The sequence below is a fragment of the Apteryx rowi genome, unplaced genomic scaffold, assembly GCF_003343035.1.
Source record: "Apteryx rowi isolate R43461 unplaced genomic scaffold, aptRow1 scaffold_406, whole genome shotgun sequence".
In the NCBI taxonomy this organism is placed as follows: domain Eukaryota; kingdom Metazoa; phylum Chordata; class Aves; order Apterygiformes; family Apterygidae; genus Apteryx; species Apteryx rowi.
The window spans coordinates 694848-715387 of record NW_020450588.1 but is presented as its reverse complement, the minus strand read 5'-3'; the positions used below and the strand labels follow the sequence as shown (position 1 = coordinate 715387).

Genomic DNA, 20540 nt, shown 5'->3' with positions numbered 1-20540 from the left:
CTTCCCGGGCCCCCGGGCAGAGGGGCAGCGAGCAGTAAGCAATGGCTCCGCGCCGGCTTAGAGGGCGCGGGGGAACCGGAGCTCTCAAGCCCGCCCCAGGGAGACTTCCAAAGGTCAGTAACCGCACGCTCCGCACGAGAGCCACTGCAAGCCGTAATAACAGGCCGCTTTTATGGGTTGCTTCACCTCTGATGCTTACCGACCTGCAAGGCAATTTGCCACCGTTATTTTCAGATGAAGTAGTTCTGCTGTGGCTCTGAGCCCTTTTGAGTGCTTTAGGAAAATCAAGGTTTTCCATGTGAGTTTAAGCTTAATAATAATTGGATCGTAACTAGGGCAAGCCTGCAGCCTAAGCTCCGGCTGCTTGGGAACGCGGATGTTGCAACAGTATCTGCTTTGCGTCACAGGTTTAGCTGTACTTGCCCTCCACGAAGATGGACAGCGAAGTGCAAAGGGACGGCAGGATCTTGGACTTGATCGACGATGCATGGAGGGAAGATAAATTGCCCTATGAGGATGTGGCCATCCCGTTGGTAGGTAAATTGCTACTTATCAACCTGAGTTAAGGTTGTTTCTCACAACCCCTTCCAAGAAACGGCAGGTAGTATTGCTCATGGTACAGCTAATTTGTACCAGAGCTTCCCGGGATGGATATGACTAACTCTTTTCTCTCCCATATCCTAGTGATTCCTGTGTGCCGATGAGGGCACGGATGTTTCTCTCCCTCTGCCCCTGGCCAGATGCCGTATCTCTTTAGAACTGGACTGCCTTTCCCATCACATAATTGTGGGTTTGGCGTCAGGGTTCCCTTCATGTTAACTGTTTCTGAAGTCATTGCCCAGTTGGTTTGTGGAACAGGGAGGATCAACCTTATGCTGACAGTTGAATAGTCTTGATTATAGTTTATTTCCATCTTCTGAAATTCCATTGAAAGAAGCTGAAAATTTATTAAATATCTTCCCAATTGGACTGTTCAAGGATAGTAGTGAACACAGCAGCGTCTGCCTCATCCAGTGTATGGCAGCTATCCTTCCGTCCAGTAAACTGCTCCTTGTACAGCTACTGAGCCAGAGAGCTGCAGCTGGGGAAGAGCTGCCTCTGGTCCCACAGATTTCCAAGTCAGAGCCTCAGATCTCCCTCACTGATCCCCTTCCTTAGCCATTCGGGGGCTAGCAGTGAATTGAGAGGCATTTGAGGATTTTTCCTCTCCTCGTTCACTCTGGTACATAAGCTTTATCCTGGCTAGCACTGACATAGCAGTCACACTAAAATTGTGGGGATTTCATAGTCCTAAATTAACACATAAAAGCTCTCCCTGGGCTGCTTTGGCTACGAGTTTCTTTTAGCAAAGAGACACTTTCAGACTTGGAGTAACTTCAGCTCACCAAGCGAATATTGTTCAAGGTTTAGCCCTTAAATCATGATATCCCAACATTCTTGGAGAAGATGCAGCTCAGGTTTTGCCAAGCCCCTTCTCAGAGCAGTGATGAGACCACACAAGAGTTGGTTTCCCACCACGTCCTTTTCTCCCTGTGGTCTTGTAGACACAAGCTAAGCTGCCTACGTGCTTCAGTCTGCGTAGTTGTGTGAGAAGGTTACTAGGGAGATGAATCGCTCTGACCATCCATTGCCCTCCCTGGTTTGTCAGATGCTCGGACCCCAGGTAGAAATGCAGCTGGGGCACCTGCTCGTGTGCTGTCTGACCATGCTGCATCCATCACTTTGGTCCCCTGGGCCCCTGCTGCGATCCAGTCAGAGTGAGGTACGCAGCACTGTCTCAGAGAGGGCAAGGAGTAGCTGCACACCTTCAACCTCCGCATATAAAGCACACAAGTTTTCCTGCCATGATTTGGCCTTGATCTTGCAGAACTATGATTCTCAGACACAAGAACCCAAATTTCCTTGACTTGAAGGCTTTCCTTCCTTACAGCCATCCCTTGGGCTACTTACAGTCACATATAGATGGAACCCTGATCAATTACCGACAGAAAGAAAGGCCTGGCTATGGATATAAAGATTCCCAGGGATGGGATTGGCTCTGGTCACATAGAGAAACGAGCACAAATTCACAAGAGACTTAACTCAGCAACGTTGTGAAAGAGCCAAAAGAATGGTTGTAAAGTCATATTTGAGCTGTCCTGAGTATCTGATCTAGTGCTCTCTGGAGAGATCCCATGAACTGAAAAGGGCTTGAATCGTATGCCATTTTCAAAATTGAGGAATTTTATTTAGCTCATGCTGGGATTTCCAGAAATCTAGAACTCAAAATTCTTGCCCAGATGATATCTTGCAGAATAACACGCCCCCTGTGTGACTGCACCAGTACAGCCACACAGAGAACAAAAAATATAAAGAAGGAAGATTAAATCTCCATTAAACCATACTTCCTCCTTACTGTCTCCTGAGCAGTTCTGTGTTACGCCTGGGAAGGGTTCCTGACTTCCCCTGTTGATACAGCACAGACACACCTGACTTCAGCACACAGAGGAAGGATGTCTCACCTGCAACAGGACAATAATATGTTACCCCACCAGCTGTCTTAATAACAGCTGCACTAAATGCAATATCTATATTCTTGGGACTGAACAGCAAAAGAAATACATTGCAAACAAACAATGGAATATTTGCACTGTGCTATTATTTACTTATTTTGCATTTACTGTATGTTCTTGTTCTTCACTGCAAGTGCACAGTCTGAGTGCTAGCAGGGCCCCAGGGCCCTGCTAGCCAGTCTGCTTTTCAGGTTAAGCACCATATGCATATGAAAAGAGTTGTCTTCAGAACAGGGCTTAGTAATGTTTTTAATTGGATCAGTACGGATGATGTGTGTTGTTCAGATGCGCCCTCCAGGCTCGTGTGTGGATTTATGTATTTATCAGTGTGAAGTGTTAGTAACCTGTTTTTTTAGGAAGCTTACGATGTGTGAAATGCATTGTACCTTTTTTTTGTTTTTAGAATGAGCTTCCTGAACCAGAACAAGACAATGGTGGCACAACGGAGTCTGTGAAAGAGCAAGAAATGAAGTGGACGGATCTGGCTCTCCAGTATCTGCATGAAAATGTTCCCCCCACAGGAAACTAGCCAATCAAGTGAGATTTCATGCAGTGAATGCATGAAGGCAATACAAAAATTGTTTTTCAGCTAACCATTGCTGTCATAAGTTCCTCTAAGGAGGAAACAAAGCTTCTGAAAAAGCTTTGTATTCAAACAACTGTTCTGCTCACAGTGATGGAACACAGTTTAAAGTGCGTCTATAATCAGTGTGAAATAACTATGGCTATCTGAAACCTCAGAGCTGGTATCAGAATGCTTCTCTTTACTTATACAAAATTATTTCATATCTTCTGTTAATTTAAGTTGGTGCCAATTCTGATCTTAATTGTTTTCCACATATGATCAAAGAAGTAACTTTTACTGTTTGAAGTCATTCATTCATCACAAAGCTCACGCTGGGAGCATCTGTGGCTGTGAAGGCCTTTGTCCCAAGAAGTGTTCCTATGTATTTTGGGGCCACTGTGTATTTTGGGGCCAGTTTTAGAGTTTGCTGTACAAAATCCAAATAACCATAAACCAGTTGTTACCATCTTTAACTAGTGTGTGACCGAGGGACATTGTACGGGGCAGGAGTGAAAGACTGGTCAATAGGATGAAAGAGATGGGAGTTATCTGTAAACACAGGCGAGCTCTGTTTGAACTCACCTCGGGATATGACAGTGGTGGTGGACAGCATTTACAGCGATGACATCCTCAGCATGTTTGCCAATGCACATACTGTAAACAGACAGTCTAATTTATGCTAAAATGGTAGTTATTTAAAGTCATTGTCTTTGTCCTAGTTCAGGGTAGTGACACTTGGATGAGCTGTCTCACCTGGGAAACCATGAAACTGTCACCTCTCCCTGGAGACAGCATCTTCGGGAGAGGACCAACTCTGTTATTAAAATGCAGGGAATGAGACAAGAAGTGGAAATATCCAAGGAAGCTGTTGAGATTTGCAGCTTCTTACATCTGGGCTGGCTTTGGCCCAAGATACCTATTGTATTAATTTGCATGAATAGTAGCCGCAAGAGGAACACAGGTAACGCAGCCAGAGGTGCCTTTCACAGGGCTGCTGTTTCTAAGAGCTGCGCGTAGCAGAGCGGTACAAGAATGTTACAGACCCGTTTAGCCTTAGGGAAGGCCAGAATCGCAGAGCCCCTTGCCACCTCAGTGCAGCCTTGCAAGCCCTGTGATGCAGGTTTCTGCTCTAGGACGGCATGGCGGGTCTCTCACAAGATCCATGCTTCGCTCAGTGCACAGGATGAGCAGGACTTGAGGGACAACCTTGTGAATGCAGCTTCATTATTAAGCTGCTGTTGTCCATGGGACCAAAGATTTGGGGATTCTGATTTCTCTCTCCCTTTTTGGTCAGATAGTTACAGCCCTTTCTACTCCTGGTTCTTGCCCTTTTATCTCCTGTTCCAGGTGCACCTTTTCCTCGCCTTACCTCAGTTGTCTCTCACAGATCTAGTCCTAGTCCTGTGCTTCTCTGCAGGGAGAATTACAGCTGCCTTATCTACCACAAGCAGGGGTTTGCCTTGCATCTTACTGTCTAGAAAAGATGTGCAGCCTTTGCACAGGCCAGGAAACAGAAATCTGTTGGGAGTGAGGGGGGAAAGAAGCAAGTGGGGCCTAGCTTCAGGCAATAAGATGTTACCTCTTTTTATGCTGAGAAGAAAGGCAAGGGCCTCTTGATTTCTTTGTCCCATTTTATCTCTGATTCTCAAACGTCTTTTGCAATAGGTAAAATCCTTCTGTTCATCTTGCGTGTTTCACTGTTGTTGGACCGATTCCTTCACACCATTGGCAGAACTTGCTAAGGAGAAAATATTTTGACAGAGTCTAGGATCACTAGTAGAGAAGTTGAGAAAGGATCTGGAAGAAAAACAATGTTTCAAATGGTTTTGCTTTGCCAGTGCATCAGAAAAAAGTATTTTCCTTGAGCTCACAGCTTCCAGACTCTACAGAAGTTTTTCTGGTGTCCTTTCTCAGTGTTTATCCTCTTCAATATATCAAAAAACAACTCTAGCCTGTGTGAGTACCAAATGGAATCATAGCTCAGCACGTGTCCTGCGAGACTCTGATTGCTGAGCTGCACAAGGACGGAGAGTTCAGGGTGCTTTGTGGAAAAAGCAAGGCCGTTGCTGGGTGTGCCCCCCTGTCTGTGGCGCAGGCAATGTCAGCATCAGACAAACAGCATGCGCTTGCCTGAACAAGAAGGAGCTGCAGTCAGCCAGCAGGCAGAGATAGGGATTAATCCAAGAATCAGCAAAATCAGGAAGCTTAATGTGTACAGCGTAGACCAAAGAAACAGAACTATGCAGCTGCAAACCGTAATAGTTCAGCTCCTCAGTCGAGCATCACCAGGGGAAATGGGAGCCTGTGCTCAATGAGATGTTTCTGATCCTCCCCATATTCCTCTTCCCTGGCATAGGTTAGAAGAATTTGCAATGAAAACATTAGGCAAAGCCACCACAACCAGCTATAAAACATGTGGAGCAGCTTCTATCCAGCAGCTATCTCTCTTTCCCTCCTCTCTTTCACCCCTTTACAAACTCCACACCAGTCTTATTTTACCAATTTTGTCATTAGATCTTCCAGCTCCAATTCAGACGTCCTTTTCTGCCTTTGACAGTTGCCTTTGCATCCACCTCCCATCCAGCAGGGAAAACAGCATTTCTTACTTGGATTGGATTCATGAGGTTCCAGCAGGGCTGCAAGAAAACGCGGCAGGGATGCCAGCTGTATGAATGTCATCCAAGATGGCAGTTGCTTGGCAGTCCAACAGAGACACAGACTGAATTGACGCTCGTACTTTCACTCTGTCATGACATAGCGCTGCACATCCGCCTTCTGCTTGAGATCACAGGAACTTGTAGATCGGAAGGGATGTTGGGCCACAGCCCTCAGGAGACAGCCAGAGTGCAGGAGAGCCAAGGGGACACGAGAGTGTGGGGATCATCATGATTGCTACCAATTTAGGGCCCTGCGAAACCAAATGCTGGCCCTGCCCAGATGCATATCAGACCGGCAGCAACACCTACGTTCTTTGCTGCCTTTGGCATTCTTCACAAAAGACAGCCATGCAATAATTTCATTAATTTCAACACATCTAGTCAAACTGCTGCTTACAGTATGTTACCAAACCATTTGTGTCTTTGATTAGTCATTCCCCAGGGCAAACTATATTTAAAATAAGGAATCCTGTTAGAATAGAAGGTGCCTCACCTTTCTTAAGAAGCAGCTTTGGTTGTATAACTAAAGACTGGCCTCCATTTCTTGGCTGGTAACTTCCTCCTTTCACCACACCTACTGTTACTGGCAGAAAAAAAGCAAATTGTTGTCAGAGACAGCTACCACATGCCAAAGAAACTGTGGGATCCCTAAAACTTTTGCCTGTAGAAGTTCCATGTGGAAGTCCATATGCTGAGGCTGTGTGTCATGTTCATCTACCTTTCGTGTGGGGTGAAAACAGGTAGGAAATCAACCATTTGTTTTGAATGTTTTTGTCAAATAAAACAGGTTTTCTGTGCTTTGCAGAAACGTGAACGTATCTACCCTCTGCACTCATCATAAAGTTACTGTGCAGGGTTTTTCACTATTATTATTTATTTTGGCAAAGCAAACTATACTGGTTACATGCATGCAACCAGCTCTAAGAGTTTCAATTGTAAAACTAGAAGTCATTTTTACTATCTTTTCCTCACTTTGCAAGCATTTCTCTTATGTAAGTACTATACATTGACGCTGAAAATGTGGTTTGAAATATTCAAAGAATGATTTCTTTTCAGCAGTGTCTTCTGTGACAGACATGAAGGACTTCATAGTGAATTTTGCAAAGGATAAATTGGCATTTATAAACACAAAACTTCATTTGGTATCTTCATAGCCCCATCAAGAATAATTCTGTATAATAATACACAAATGTACTGCCTTCTGTTAGCATATACATGGGAGCAAGTTGTTTGGTTAGTCATGTTACAGCTCCCTGCTTTGTAGGGAAAATACACGGGATTTAAAAACAAACAGACAAACAGTATTGTTATAAATACTGACCCGCGTTTCATCAGGTTCCCCGGAGTAATCGTGGGGTTTCATTTCTGCTTAGTTTGATGGATATGCAGTAGGAGCTGTGGAAATAGTAAATGGTAAAAGAAAATTGTGTGAAAAGGCACCAAGGAAACCCAGTCAGATAATGAAGACCATATAAGAGGTGGAAGGAGAAGTGATGAAATCTTTGATAATGCTGCTCAGTTTTGAAGTGTGCTTAAAGCTGAAGACTTCATTACTAAGACTAGTCTTTTGAAACAAACTGTAAACCCCAAGCAAGGTGATGGTGTTTTGAAAGTCAGGGAAACTGTGGACAGACACAGAAGCAGCAACACATTTGTTTGAGACCGGTGCAGGGTGCAGACTGGGTGAACAGCCCCTGCAGTGGGCAGCAGCAGTACAGCCTTCCAAGGATCAGAGCTAGGGTAACTACAAATCTGACCCACTGAAGTAAAAATCTTTTGGAACTCATTTTGCAAATGGATATACTGATGGGATTAAAAAGTTCAGATGATACATATTCATGCCAGAAGGCCTCAAGATCACATCCCAAAACCATCACTATGGTAGACCTTGCTTGTCCATAGGGTGGACATCCAGGAGAAAAGAAGAAGAAGTCTCTGAACACTGTCTCCAAGAATGGAATGAGAGAGACAGAGGGAATATAGGCCTTAAGTAGCGCTGACTGTACTAAGTACCACGGGGTCTGCCTGGAGCCATCCTCCTAAAACACTCCCATCTTTGCACTGTGTCCAAAAAACCAGACTAGTCTGAAGATGTCCCTCCTGCTGCAGTAGGGCATCTGAGGCTGACCTCAAGCATGAGATGAAGATGGCCAGCTCCCACACAGGAATTTCAGTTAACAGATTTGCATGCCACCTGCTGCAGGAGGCTGAGATATCGGAGCACCTTGCACAGGAAATAAGGGTTTGCCATCCTATTTTATATATAAGAAAACTGAGCAGAGGTAGAAAGAGAAATTGCCTGAGGCTGTCCAGCAAGCTAATGGCCAAGGCAGGGCTGGAAGTAAGTTAAGGGGACACTGAGTTAATTGCTAGCATTTGTTCCCCTTCGCTGGAGCGAAACGGTCTGCTGGATGAAGGTGAGCACAGTGTGAGGGTGTGAGTCTCCACCTCGCTCACTTGTTTGCTTGCAGAGTTAATCACAGGAAGTGTCTTGCCTCATCAGCGAACTCATGTTGAAGTTTGAAAGACACTTCCAGCCATTTGGGTAGGATTCACTGTTCCTGTCAGAATGAGGAGCAAAGCCAGCATAACTGGCTGTCCTCATGTGCCAGCTTTCCTAACACATGGTGGAGGAGTCTGGGATATGCACCAGCCTGCCAGAAGAGAAGCTGGCAGGTCCCCCGCAATTAGCACTGCTCTGATTTTGTTAATCAAAATAGAACAAATTTAATAGACTTGATGCAGATATCACATGGCTTTTTAAACACTTCCTGTGTTAGGTATGAGCAAATGCCAATCAGCTCCTTAAAAGCTCTCCTTTACCAGAAGGTTTGGGCTGCTCGGGTGACTAACTGTTCCCCTGGGCAAGTCTCAGCACAGTGCACGAGCTATAGGAACAAATTAAGCAATGAGTGCAGTCTTGTACCACACAGAAATAATTCTTGCCTGGCATTTCTGCCTGCATTTTTACAGCTTCAGTGGCAGTAAAGATGATTAACAGTACTCTACAATAACACTATACAATAACTAAGGCAATATCTAGTTATTAATCAAAAATAAATAGAATTGTATTTTTTTTATACGGCAGTAGTACCTAGAGGACCGTCACTGAGTATCACTCTGTATGCTGATGTATGTCAGCAAAAAATGATCCCTTGTTTCTACCAGTTACTTCAAGATCTGCAAACGAGCAGTCTAACAGGAGAACTCTTACTGCGTTCCTCTGGAGTATCTCGGCACTCTAAGACTGGCAGATTAGGAGACAGGCGCCTCGGTCACCATTACTCCTGCAAGCAGGGCTCGGAGTCACGCTGACCCTGGGAGCCCTGCTCAAAGTATTGCAGAGGCAGAACACGCTGATTCCAAAGGCCACTGATTTCAACAAGTATTCGCAGGGCCTGGCTGAGAGTTCAGTTTCCACTGCTCCTGTCTCACTTTCATATTTTACCACAGGCTTACACAGGAAGGATTCCATGGATTTCAGATATAAAATTGTTTCTGAATTTATGATAGCAATTTAAAATATCCAGTAGGACTTAACTGCAACATCCTCTTTGCCTATTCACATTTATTCAGGAGTTCCTGGGGCTTTTACAAAGTAATTAGGAGAACTGTGGCAGCTGAACAGATTTATTTYATGTGCTGGGTACATAGCATTTATATCACTTCCGTGCTCCTCATTTCCATAGGAGGAGGAGGAGGAGAAGAGGAGAAGTTCCTTGTAAAATTGTGACAGATTAATCATTTAAAAATTAAAATGCGCAGGGTACAGGAGATCTGCTAGAGCACACTTAGCTTACACTTGCAGGTTTTCTAAACCTCTTCCACCTACCGCGCTGCCTTTTAAGCATCAAAGGTCTGGGAGATCTGTCTAGCAAGCCCGCCTGAACAATATTTGCTGCCCAGGGTGTATGTGTGAGAGTGCAACTGCCTCCCACAAGGTCCTTCAGTAAAACAAGGGGGGGTGAGGAGAAGGACTGTGAGGCAGGGAGAGGCTACAAAACCTGGAAGGGCCTTCATAAGCAGTGTCTGTCAGGAGACGCACTCATTTGATTCACTGCCATTGCCCGGTTGGAGGCTGTATTGGACTCTGAAGGCTCGGCTGGTGGCCTGCTGAAAAGCGATGAACAAAGGCTTTCACACGGCAGAGACCACCGCGTAAAGCAGCAGCTACAAAACATTCAGGAGCTCCCCAGCTCTGTATAAAGCAACATCAGTAATGTTTCCCATGCGGTTAAAGGGTGTCCCATTTCACAGTTTGAAATGGCAGGCTGCATTTGCGAGCGCAAATGAAGCATTGAGCTGTCCCTCACAACAGCAGGATGCCATGCAGCACGTCAGCTCCAGGCTGGAGTTCCTTATAAACAAAACACAGCGGCGGCTCTTCGCCCTACAACTTGTCCAGAGCATCTGGGTGTGCTCTCAAACCAATATAGCAACCACGCTAGCCACTAATGCCCCTCCTCAAAAAAGATCTTGAAATGTTTCCTCTGGACGGAGTTCAGCTTCCCAACTTGAGACACCATGACGTCAATATGGCTGTTAAGTCTCAAGACAGCCCTTTCCGGGAGGGATGTATGTTATGTATTAACAACATGCAGGTGAGTACCAAGGCACTCTGGCAGGGCACACGTGTTGGGAGTCAGTTATGGAAAACTGAGAATAAAGCCCGAGTGCCAGAGCCTAGTCCCTTCCACGTGAACCTTCTGTAAGAAATGCTGTTATGTGAATGGAGAGCTGAGTCAAATAAGCAGCCGCACAATCCCCCTGGGGATTCATGGGACCAGGTTCAGCTGCAGACCTGCTGGGCTCATCTCCCAGCCAACGGAGGCAGTACATACACTAAGGAGATTTTGGGAGAGAGCCCATGCTCTCTCCCAGCTGCTGGTGGAAGCAGGAGTGTGCTGTTTCAGGGAATGCTCTTCCCATAAGGTACACTTGCAGTCTGGCCCAGAAAAGCACTGTTCAAAGGGGTTATGTGGGATAAAGGCAAAAGGCAGCTAAAAGAGCAGGGAGATATGTCCTTTGACAGAAGGTGCTAGTTTGCAATGAAGGGCCTTSTCCCAACATGGCAAAACCCCCTAATTTTCATGGTAACTCTAGTCACGAACGCGATGGAGAGGAAAGGAGCAGCCCCAGCTCAGGGAGCTCACAGTGCATGTTCTTCAGCCTGTGTGGAGCTGGCAGGTAGAAAAGTCCAAGGCGTTTCTTGGTGCTAACCTGAGGATTGCCATGCTGCGCTCTTTACAGATCCTGAGGAGGCATGCCCTGCCTTCACAAGTCTCAGCCTGGGCAACGCTTTAACGGGGACAGACCTCAAAGTGAAGCTAATGCTCTACACCAGGCAGAACCCGAACTGTGCTGAACAGCTCAATTCAACAGCCTCCAAGTATCTAGATATAACCAAGAAAACTACCTTCATTATCCATGGATACCGACTCACAGGCTCTCCCCCGCTGTGGATTCCTGACTTGGTTCATCTCCTGCTTTCTGCAGAAGACACGAACATCATCCTTGTGGACTGGAACCGTGGGGCAACAACTCTCATATATAGCAATGCTTCCAGAAACTGCAAGAAAGTTGCTGAGATTTTGAAGAAACTTATTGATGAAATGTTGGTAAGTTAGAGATTCATAATATTACCTAGTTGTTAAAGCACAATATATAAAGGCCATAAAGGAAGTGTTTAAAAACAGTAGGATATCTGGGAAAAGACACTTCTAAAAAGAGATACATTCATTTTTATAAGTGCAACTATACTGCAGTGCCAAATTTTATCCTTGGTCTTGGTATGTTGCTATTTTGTTGCAATATTCAATTTATACTCTAAGTCTCTACATTTCTGGATATGAAACTCTAAGGATTTGTTTTCACATGCCCAGACACTTGATTTGCATGTTCTGGATGTCCAAACATCAGCTTACGCGGATCAGCTACAATTTGCAGCTCCTCTAGTTGTCATTGCACAGACACGCTCAACTGTGACATTAGATTCCAAAATTGGGCACTTACAGGCAGAGATACTGGTTGTTAGGGGGTTTTTACATGTTCATTATAGCCACTGCTAAGAGTTGTCTCTGAGACTATACTGCAGTTTAGTTTGCAGTAGGAGTGAACTATTTTAACTAGATATCCTTAAACTGGGCAGAAGAGGGATTATGAGTACACATCTTAGTGTACTAAGTTATAGCTGCTCCATGAAAAAAAAAGGCTGCTGAATTTCCACATCTATGCAGTGGCTCTCCTGGTACGAGAAGTGATTACCTTGGAACTCACAGCATTTTTTTCCCATGATCATGCTTATATTTGGATGCAAGACAAGGATCTAAACATATTTGTGCTTGCTTGACTTCCATTTATTTAATACATTTGGCTATAATGTTTGCTTGAGCTTTCACTAAACATTATTATTTTTTTCAGTTCTATTTATTTCTCCATGCTGGTAACTTGCTCAAAAAATATATTAATTCCCTTTGATGCTTGTGGAAGGTAAAGAGCCACCTCCTAAGTACAGGGAAACTTCTTGTTGCTGCAGAGAACTGGCCCCTAACTCGAGTAGCTGCTGTCACCCACCTGCATAACTAAGGCTCTGGGATCATTAGACTCTCTGTGTCTGCTAATGCCCTGTGGAAACCACATGCTGGCAACCGGAGTTATATTCATGAGGTCCATGAATATTTACTTGTTCCTGTCCACACATGTTGTCACTACCCCAAGAAAACACAACCATTGCCCAAACCGTTCTCCTCAGCTCTCTCAAGGGCCTCAACACGAGTAGTTGTTGCACTGTGGGATGATCAAAGGGATGAAAGGGGGGATATTTATATGGAGTGCAGCACATACCACTGAAAAATATGGGAAAAGTAGGGAGATGCATTTACATTCCCTCTCCTTGACATTTTTATGCCTTCAATGTGCCCAACATCTATGACCATGGGTATTTTTAAATCTCAGATTGCGGGAGCATCACTTGACTCCTTTCACATGATAGGAGTCAGCCTGGGAGCACATATCTCCGGCTTTGTGGGACAGATGTATGAAGGCAAACTCGGAAGAATCACCGGTAAGCCCTCCCCCCAGTCAGTCCTTTCGCTTCGGGCACAGCTGCGCGCAGCGAGTGGCGTGAGCCGCCCAGTACTGCCGTTAGGCCACGCGCCTGGTTCTGCGTTGCAGGCCTTGACCCCGCAGGCCCTTTGTACAGAGGGAAGCTGCCTAGCGAGAGGTTAGACCCTACAGACGCCCAGTTTGTTGATGTCATTCATTCGGACACCGACGGTGAGTGACATTTCGCTTCTTTATCGTCACAAGGAAACCTAGAGACTGATGGGGAGCATCGGAGAGCCCAGAGGCTCTGGGAGGCAGCTGGGCTGGGGGAGTTCTTGCTCCTTTGGCCCAGGAGGACCGCAGTCTCCTTCCAGGTGCAAGACGCCGTGGGGCTGTGAAGGGCTCTGGGGGCCTGTACTGTTCACTCTGTGGTCAGGACTCCCTCAGGCGCTGCTGCTGTATTTGCATTTCAAAACATGCTGTTTTACAGCTATTCGCAGTAACAGCTGAATGTGGCCATCAGGGTCTGGTGGACACGACCGCCAGTGGGGAGGTACCAACCCTCCCAGCCACCAGGGACGGACCATCCTGGACAGTGCTGGACCATACTGAGCGCAGCTTGGTTTGCTGCCCTAGAAGTGAAGGGAATGGCCCTGGGGAGGGAGGCCCTGGAGGTCCCACAGCCCAAGAAGTGCAAGGATGGCCACCAGTGCAGGAATACCCTGTTGCTACCCCACCACACAGTCCTGCCAGAGCCATCCCAAAGTAACTGCACTGCTGGGTCCAGCCGCAGCCAAGCATGCGGCATCGCAAAAGCCAGTCCCACAGCTTAATGCCTTGCACGGAGGGTCAGTAATCCAGAACGCTCCTGCTCCCTGTAAAGTCCCCTGCAAGCCTCAAAGGAGGTTGCTCAGCATGATGCTTCCTGCCTTCCTCCCACCCGCTGTGGCTTAAACCACCTTCTGGGCTGAGTCTGGCACTTCCCTTACCTCTTGCCTTTCCCAACTGGTGCGGAGCATGTCTTCAAATCCGCCAGCCAGGCTGGTGGTGTGACGCGATCCCTCAGCTCTGCTCCCGCAGGCATCCTCCCTGAAGCACTTGGCTTTCCCACCTCATTGCCTTCTTTCTTCTCCCAAACCCTCCTAGAGCCTGGACTTCAGCAGCACTGAAACGCCCACTATTTCACAGCCCTTTTCCCCTCCTGCAGGCAGCTATAACAAAAAAGCTAATTCTGTGCTGTCACATGCACAGACTTATATGGGGCATTTGATGCTGTTGCTAAAATGACACAGTTGGGTCACAACTGTTTGGCCTGCTGCATAAATACACGAATGACATTAAAACTCCTGCACAGGCAGGCATCCCAGAGCTAAATAACTGTTATTTTTTTCCAGTTAGTTTCTTATGTTTCTTTTTTCTGTATTTTATGGTTTAATAATCCCTTCCCTTCCCTCCATATTTTCTTTTGCCAGGACTAGGTTACAGAGAAGCACTAGGCCACATAGACTTCTACCCCAACGGCGGGACTGACCAGCCAGGCTGTCCACAAACAATATTTTCTGGTAATTAATTCAGCCCTGAATTGCAAAAATACTGACAAAATATTTCCAGTCAGGAAAAGGAGGAGAAGGCCAGAGAAACATCATCACTGCTAGAAAATATATGAAAACAATTTTCTGGGAAGCCACGAAAGCAATCTCTTCCCAGCATCGATGGGGCACACTGACACAAGAGGAGCTGAGCTGATGTGCACTAGGCAGAGATATGAGTYGGGGTGGTCCTTCTGCTCTCTGTCACAAACTCAGTGGGATGAATTTTGCATGCAAAAACTCATCAGGTGAATTTGTACCCTCATTTTGTGACTACGTTTAAAAAAACGGCGGGGCTTTTTTTTTTTTTTTAATTACATAGTTAACACATACAAAACCCCAACGATTAGCAACAGCAAGCACCTGTTCAGAAAACAGACTCATGACACACGCAGTGTAGATTAGACTAGTATACTAGACCCAAGGAGCCTTTCTTGGCAGCGACGGACAGTGCAGCCCAGTAGGCAGAGCCCTAGTCCTGACCGCAAGAAAGCCTTTCTCCTTCCCAGCTCGGCAGCAGAACTGCTTCTGTGAAAGCTGGGTGAAGAAGAGACCTTACTGAAGGAAAGGCAATAATGTGAACTCAACCCTTATCAGGCTCAAGGGAATCTGCACAGGAAAACCAACCCTGTAACACAAATGCAGAGGAAACGAGGCTTCACTTATTTTGTTGCTCATGGAACAACTCATTTTATTGGTTATGTCTTTCTAAAGAGTTTTTTAACAAAAATGGCAAGGTCTTGTGCCAAAGATATGTGATATCCAACTGTCACACCTGGGCTCAGAGAGAAGAAGACAACATCTGAGATGGAGTAGGATCTATAGCTGGTCCTCAGGAACCGCAGCAACAGTAGGAACAAGTATGCTTTTAAAAAATAAAGTAGACTAGTAGAATACTAAAGTAGACACTGGTAGAGCTGAGTGCACTCAAAGGAAGAGGCTGGTGCCCATTTACTGTTCTGCCACAGTCCAGTGCTTCCCATTTTAATCTGTTGTGTTCAGACTGGTCAGTGACTGTCCGCTGCTGTGTCCTTTTTTGCTAGTAAATTAACACTGTTCTCCTGAAGCACAAGGATTGCTAATGAATTATTTCTTCTCTATATATGATTAAGGATTGGAGTATTTTAAATGTGACCACCAGAGGTCTGTTTTCTTGTTCATATCATCCCTGAAAAAGAGCTGCAATATTACTGCATACCCGTGTGACTCGTACAGAAATTACAGGAATGGCAAATGCACCAGCTGCGAAACTTTTCAGCCTTTGCCATGCCCCATCCTAGGTAAGGAAGATGCAAAGAGAACTGTGAATCCAGGGAATGTGAATACATTGTGAATACACGTGTCTGATGTAGCTGCCCACCGTTACTGTAACTTTTAATCCATCCATGTGACTGTGACAAATGTTTTGCTAAAGGACTAACAAAACATTGTGCTTTGCAAAAGCATATAAATTATTTCCACTGTGTTTTGGGGGATGATTTCTCCTTGACTTTGAGAGGTACAAGCCTCTGCTGCAGGCAAAAGAGACCTGAGAGGTTCCCCTGCTCTTTGTATGGTCACAGCACATCATAACCTACAGCAGAAATCCACATATAAAGGATCCAGAACTGGAAAAGCCAAAACAAGCCTTGGGATCTTTAGACTGAAGTCACAGAAGCAATGAATTGAAGTTCATTAGCTGCAGATTTTGAGGGATAAGGGCATGTTCCTGCTAAAATAAAATCTTTTCTAAGAAATTTTCAGCACCACACGCCCCTCTTTGACTATAAAAGGGATGGCAGAGAGGGGGCAAACACAGGGTATTTTGCTTTTTTGCGACTCACCCACAGAGGTGTCCCAGCCTGGGCGTGACACCACAGCTTCAGACTGTCATGTCTGAAATTTTGATGCTGCCAAAACTCTGACACTTCCAGAAATTAGCTTTCAAAGCTCAGGGGATTATTTTCATTCTGGACCACGAAAGCCTTCCTGACCAGGGCTATCAGAGGTGAAAAAAGATGGATCTTAAAATAAGTGATGAACGGTAACCAGATATATTTAGACACAGAGTTGGCTTTAGTTACCACAAGTAAAATTAAGCCCTTGTATAAGCCTACGGCGCATAGGAGTATGTTTCACAGTACTACTTTGCAGCTGAAAAGCAATATAGTATTCCTAAATAGCTGTTTTACATTTTCAGTTATTTAATTGCTTATATACCTGTGCAGTAACCTTCTGCTTCATTTTTATGCTGCCATCCATAGGTTATTACGCCAGTAAGTGGAAAAGCTATTTCACGCAACAGAGTCATCCAGTGACAAGCATGTTTTTTGATACAGCGGACAAAGAGCCGTTCTGTAGTAAGTAAGATTTCTGAAATGATTTTTCTTTGTGTACTGCCTCCTTCAGCAACAGCTGAGGAGAGATGGTTAGCTGCTATTGGCATCATACCCAGCATTTTAGAAATACAGCCTGGGGCTGCTGGATAGAATTATGTCCATCTGCAGGCCTGCCATTATATTCCATAACTGCAAACATGTTTGTTGCTGTGAAAGCGCTAGTTAAACAGAGATGTGCAAGAACAGGCTCATCTTCCTTATAGAGCGAGGGAATTTGTTGAGAACACATGAGCGAAGCGTAAAAAGGTAGTGCTTAAATTGGGTTTCACAGCAACAGGCCACTCTTTTGGGCTCGCACGTGGTACTGCGATTCAGGTTCACACCTGGTGTAGCTCAGTCGTTTGGCTCTCGTCGTTCCCCCCCGCACCCCTCTCCCTCGGTGCTCGCCGTGTGCCTCCGCAAGAACGCCCGCCAGCCCCGGAAGCAGGCGGGCAGAGTCCGACTGCGCGCTCTCCCTCTGTCCCCTCACAGTTTATCACTACTTCTTGGATATTATTACATGGAACAAAGGTAGCAGAAGAGGCACCTTCAGCGTTATATTAGCCGATGAAACGGGGAAGAAAGCAGAATCTAAAGGCAATCCGTAAGTCTTACTGAGTCGATGATCTACAAACGATAGCAAATCGCTTAGAACAACTGCATCAGGGAAGAGGAAGGATATCCCCCTCAAATTTCTTTGCTGATACACAATAGTAAGGGCTTGCCTGGCCATGTGTGATTTCCACAGACTCCCCCACTGCCCGTCAGCTGCCAGCCCAACCCCTTGGTTCGGACACTTCTCAATCATCTTAAGCACTTAAGAAAATCTCAGCCAGTGGCATGGCTGTCCTATGCTTGCATTAAAGCAGGAGGAAAACCACCTCTCCCCCTCCCTCCGTCCCTTCCCTGGGAGCAGGGCCAGCTCCACGCCATTAGGTAGGCTGAGTTCCAGCTCCAGGTGCCCAAGAGAGCTGGGACGAACCTGGGCCTGAATACGTAACACCCGAAACAACTCATTCTACTGGAGAGGCAAATTAATGGCTGGTCTGTATGCAGACACGCAAACAGCAATGCAAACAGAGACTGAACACCCTTCGGCCAAACAAGCGCTGCTCAACTAGTTTTTCCGAGTGCGGAGTGGCAGCTCCAGCTGCATATTCTCGCGGCTGTCAGCCACGCATGCTTGCACCGGGGTAATCTGCATAGCGCTCTGAGGTTTCGCAACAGGCCCACCGCACACCGCTGAGCGCACGGCAGCCCACCGCTCAGCACGCTTACACACACGTGCCGTAATTACCCTTGACGGGTTAAAACTGGTCCAATTCCACAGACCTCCTAAAATTGCTAAGCCAGGCCAGCTGTTTGGAATGCTGTGACTGGGATACACTTCCAATCACATCTCCACTCTGCACATTTGTAAGGGAATTTTGCAGCTCTGGTCAGCTAGAGAAGCCAAACAACAACCTGCCGTATAAAGAACGTGTTGTATAGCAACAGCGTTCTTGTGAGCAGCTCTGCTGTTTTTGCACCCAGCAGAACTGCAGTGAGGATTCTGGTTTGGGACCAGAGTAAATGGCATCAGACCTCTGTGCACCGCCCCAGGAACGACTGAGTGCAAAAATGGCAGAGCAGGTTCACGTGTGGGGACCTGAACCCATATCCCCTTCCTCAAGATCAGAAACTAATCATAAGTCCAGTCCTCCTTCCCCAGCACTGTTTCTAATATCTTGGTGACTGTGACACCTTGTCTGCTTTATCTTTAGAGAAACTGCAGCCTTTCAGCAGTACAACCAAATCCCTTTGCTAATTGGATTTGACCAGGATCTTGAAAAAGTAGAAAGAATTTCCTTGACGTTTTCCACCGGGTCTGTCATTGGCCCAAAGTTCAAACTCAGGATTCTCCAAATGAGGTTACGGTCAATTACAAATCCAGAAAGGTAAGCAGAGAATAACAAACCATTTCTACTGTTGCAAACTAGACAGAAGCAAATGAGTCTCCTAGAGTCCTGGCCTAGCTGAGTCCAGAAGAATTACATTTATTTCACACTTAATAATCCCTGTGCACCTTGTGTAAATTCTGCCTTTAGTGCAGAACAAATCCCATAGTTGAACACCTCCCTGAAAACAGAGGTTGCCTTATTGTATTGAAAAAAATAATAATTTGTGGTCTGACCCTTTAACCTTTGGTCAAGAAAATAAGTTCTAGCCTTTGTGTAGCTACAGATAAGGCGCCCAAGCCTGAAAACTGGACTGAAAGTAGATGCGACTCTCAGGTGAACACAGATTGCTCCCAATACATGTATATCCCAGTCAATTTCTATATCCAGACAAGTAGGGAGATTAATTTAATCCTGAAATTCCAGAGATGTGGGAGCTCCTGGCCACTATGCCCTGAAGCACTGACTGCCCTCAACATGTATGAGGTACCTACCACATCATTTGCTCATGAGATTTCCTCAGTGCCTTCAGTCACCTCGTTAACCTCCACCTGCTATGTCATTATACCCTTAAGTTTCCTTGATTTGGGGGCACTTCTGAAAGAGGAGATCTCTGCCCGAGCCCAGTGAGTACAGAACCTCTTGGGGTGACCCTATGTCTGGACATCAGGCCATATATGCTTTAAATGAGTGTTAAAACAAGGATTGTATCTCTCAGACTGAGAAGGGGGAAGCAAAAAAGGACTGAGCTGCAGAATATGCTTCTYTCCAGTTCATGAAGGTCTGCTACCCTTATCTTAGGTTCAGAATAAGGAAAGAACAGGCACGTCTAATGTGCAACGCCCTTTTTCTGCAACTCCCTCCGCCTGGCACTCCCTTTCCCCTGCATGTAGAACAGAATGAAGATACGCTCAAAGCACCCCTGACCTTTGTCACGCTGGAATTTCACCTCACCTTAGGAGCCTTCCACTTGTCCTGAAAATGTTACTTATTTTATATAAACCTCCAGCAAGCTGGAAGACTTGGATGGAAAAATGATACACAGAGGGCAATTTTTTCATTTTTGGCTTGGGTTGATTTTTTTATGCAGACCACAGCTGTGCAGGTATGACCTTGTCCTGATGGAGAACACCAAAATAACCTTCAAGCCCATCCCATGTCAGAGCCAGAACACGAGCTAAGACTTGAACATGTTCTTTCACCGTGGCAGTGGCAGGCATTTTGTGCACCACAGCCAAACGGGAGAATCAGCGGACTCACCGTAAAGTTTCTTGGTGTCTTCCGTGGAGATCAAACACCGGTACAATTCATCGAGTCTTTCAGGGGTTCTTCCGTCACYGCAGAGATTTCTAAATCAGTCTGTAGCAGTGCCAAAAATTATGACAGCTTAGATTTTTAAAGCATACTTCCTCCGTGGAGCTGGGAGGCCACTTTGTTCCGAGAGGCTTTAATTGGGAAGATGAGGGCCTCCGCTTCGACTACTTGCTTATGAAACCATAGGAAACTGTATTGTTGTAAAGCACCGATAGCAAATACAGCTTTATGTTCCCTGTGGACTCAGTGTAACGAGCGTGTAATTGTCAGGCGGAACTACTGGTTTAACGGCTTTTTTAGAAGCAGCAAGCCTACGGCACGGCCTGCCGCGGGCGCAGGCCTGCTCGGGCGCCAAGGGCAGCGCTCCCCGGGAGCCGCAGTGAAGTCAGTCACCGCGACGGGCGACCGCTCCTCCCGCCAACCGGCTCTTTCCGCGCCGGTTCCGGTGCTCGAAACAAGCGCTCGCAACACCCAACGGCTACACAGTCTGCCGGCTACGCAGCCTCCTGGCATGGCGCCCGCGCC

The 20540-nt window shown here is 46.1% G+C and overlaps 3 protein-coding genes across 11 annotated transcripts in view; 2 read left to right on the top strand and 1 right to left on the bottom strand.

The window, feature by feature from the left end:
• The window catches only part of CEP63 (centrosomal protein 63), a 30847-nt gene extending 26062 nt beyond the window's left edge, over positions 1-4785 (bottom strand). For all 4 annotated transcript variants that reach the window (XM_026075520.1, XM_026075524.1, XM_026075525.1 and 1 more), the window contains exon 1: positions 4697-4785. The gene's annotated coding sequence lies outside the window, so the exon portion shown is untranslated. The remainder of the gene's footprint in view (positions 1-4696) is intronic.
• Positions 7-3414, top strand: ANAPC13 (anaphase promoting complex subunit 13). 2 transcript variants are annotated; one of them, XM_026075535.1, is made up of 3 exons: positions 7-113; positions 408-533; positions 2956-3414. In XM_026075535.1, exons 2-3 carry the CDS (start codon positions 435-437, stop codon positions 3079-3081), a joined length of 225 nt encoding a protein of 74 aa, XP_025931320.1. In that variant the 5' UTR covers positions 7-113; positions 408-434; the 3' UTR covers positions 3082-3414. The 2 variants fall into 2 exon arrangements, with proteins under 2 accessions (XP_025931320.1, XP_025931322.1); XM_026075537.1 differs by lacking the exon at positions 7-113 and adding an exon at positions 195-298.
• A 1570-nt stretch (positions 4786-6355) lies between the features above and the next one.
• Positions 6356-19968, top strand: LIPH (lipase H). 5 transcript variants are annotated; one of them, XM_026075530.1, is made up of 10 exons: positions 6356-6514; positions 11025-11392; positions 12729-12837; positions 12948-13049; positions 14291-14380; positions 15520-15687; positions 16651-16746; positions 17257-17368; positions 18528-18701; positions 19792-19968. In XM_026075530.1, exons 1-10 carry the CDS (start codon positions 6463-6465, stop codon positions 19880-19882), a joined length of 1362 nt encoding a protein of 453 aa, XP_025931315.1. In that variant the 5' UTR covers positions 6356-6462; the 3' UTR covers positions 19883-19968. The 5 variants fall into 5 exon arrangements, with proteins under 5 accessions (XP_025931315.1, XP_025931314.1, XP_025931316.1 ...); XM_026075529.1 differs by having other exon boundaries at positions 19503-19884; XM_026075531.1 differs by lacking the exon at positions 12948-13049 and having other exon boundaries at positions 19503-19884.
• Positions 19969-20540: the final 572 nt, after the last annotated feature.